This window comes from Apis dorsata, unplaced genomic scaffold (genome assembly GCF_000469605.1).
Source record: "Apis dorsata unplaced genomic scaffold, Apis dorsata 1.3 scaffold_571, whole genome shotgun sequence".
NCBI lineage: Eukaryota > Metazoa > Arthropoda > Insecta > Hymenoptera > Apidae > Apis > Apis dorsata.
In genome coordinates this window covers 38573-40311 of record NW_006263781.1, presented here as the reverse complement: position 1 = coordinate 40311, position 1739 = coordinate 38573, and the positions used below count along the sequence as shown (strand labels likewise).

At 40.1% G+C, this 1739-nt stretch overlaps 1 protein-coding gene and 1 long non-coding RNA gene across 2 annotated transcripts in view; both read right to left on the bottom strand.

The window, feature by feature from the left end:
• Nucleotides 1-1739, bottom strand: part of LOC116186296 — a 26526-nt gene that overhangs the window by 20941 nt on the left and 3846 nt on the right. The window lies entirely within an intron of this gene.
• The window catches only part of LOC102674707 (protein atonal), a 1132-nt gene continuing 511 nt past the window's right edge, over nucleotides 1119-1739 (bottom strand). The window contains exon 2 of the mRNA XM_006620962.2: nucleotides 1119-1739. This exon is cut by the window's right edge and continues 1 nt beyond it. Within this exon, the coding sequence (XP_006621025.1) occupies nucleotides 1158-1739 (582 nt within the window). The 3' untranslated portion in view covers nucleotides 1119-1157.

Below are 1739 nucleotides of genomic sequence, written 5' to 3'. Positions count from 1 at the left end.
AATGGAGCGGGATGGAACTAGGAAAGAATCAAAGGTGAAAAGAGCGAAAAGAAGGGGGGGAGGGGGGGAAGAGAGAAGAGTCATCGTCAAAGAAAGGAGGCTGCAGGTTCTCAAATTGCAATGAAACCCGGCACCGACGCGTCGCGTGGGTTTCGTATGACGACCAGACCACCGATGACGATGCTGTTTTTCTTTCGCCCCGAATATTACTCTTCATCCCTTACGATACAAACTTCGTATTTAGAGGAAACTGTAAACCAGCCGCAAATTACCAGGTAATTTTATTCCATATTCTTCCATATTCTCATACTCTTTCCATAAATGAAATTAAAGAGATTAATTTTAAAAACAGAGTTTTCAACTATTTCCAAATATTTCAATATTCTCCCTTTTCAGGAAAATAAGATTTTCTCGAAATTGGCGGGGGAAAAGGATATAATTTTGCAAATTCGAAAAGTTTATAAAATAATTATATTTATCGCCATTTTTTTTTCTTTTCTCTCAGTCTCAAAGAACGCATTAATACATTTATATAATACAATAAATTATAAGTACCTGACTTGGTCCTTTTTTTTTCTTTTTTTTTTTTTTTATAATACATTATCTTATCAAAAATCTACGCAATTAAAATTATCATTATTATTTTACAACATTTACACAATGTTCTAATATTTACAAAAAATTGTCTCCACGCTACGTTTCCATAATATGATAAATATTACAATGATAATATTGTTTTACAAAAAAAAAAAAAAAAAATAAACGAACGATGCGATACACAAATTTATAAGAATCATAAGACGAAATTCTTCAATTACAACTGGAAAAAATAATACCTAAATCTTTCCCTTGTTAATCTTGTGAAAATTTAAGAATCTACTCCACCGATAAGAAATACATATTCCAACTCAATAATAACTATTTCTCAATCAATAACTAATCAATAATTTACTCAATCAATAACTATTTCTTCTCAACAAAATTTCTTCTCGTTCAACGCTACCTTAAAATTCACCTATTCTTTCCTACTCTCAATTTCTTCACTAACACTTCCTTCCTGAATCATAATATATATCATTACAATTATCAAAGTTCGTCTGCACGATAATTCCCTCTCCCATCTCTTTTCTCTTTCCCTATGAAACGAAAAAGCGCGGTTACTGCAACAGATCGTAGAGAGCCGTGATGTAAGACTGCGCCATCTGAAGCGTTTCGTATTTCGATAGTTGCCTGTCGTTTCCCAAAGACGGAAGATACGCCCTCAACCTGTCGAACGCCTTGTTCAAATTCTGCATCCTCCTCCGTTCCCGCGCGTTCGCGGCCAATCTGCGTTTCCTCACGATCGTCGAGCTCACGTATTTCCCCCTTCTCCTCGCCACACCGTTCCGATTACTCCCGCTCCCGTCCATCCCCGACCCCACGTGATCCGCGCAGTCGCTCATCTCGGCCTCGTCCTCGCTGTCACCGTCCACGATCCCGTCCGAGAAACTGCTACCATTGCTGATCACGCTCCCTCTCGACGATTGCGCCTTCTCGTGCTCCGTCTCCGCCTCGGGATCCCCTGTTCCATCGGTGGAATCCGCGTCCATACTGTTCACCTCCTCCGTACCGCGATTGATCGTCGCCGTACTCCTCCTCTTTGCGCCGTACCTCTTGTTCAACTCCTCCATCGAGCCTAGCAAACGGTAGGTGACTGGAGTGGTTACGGTCTCAGGCTCGGACGATATGGACAAAGTTGT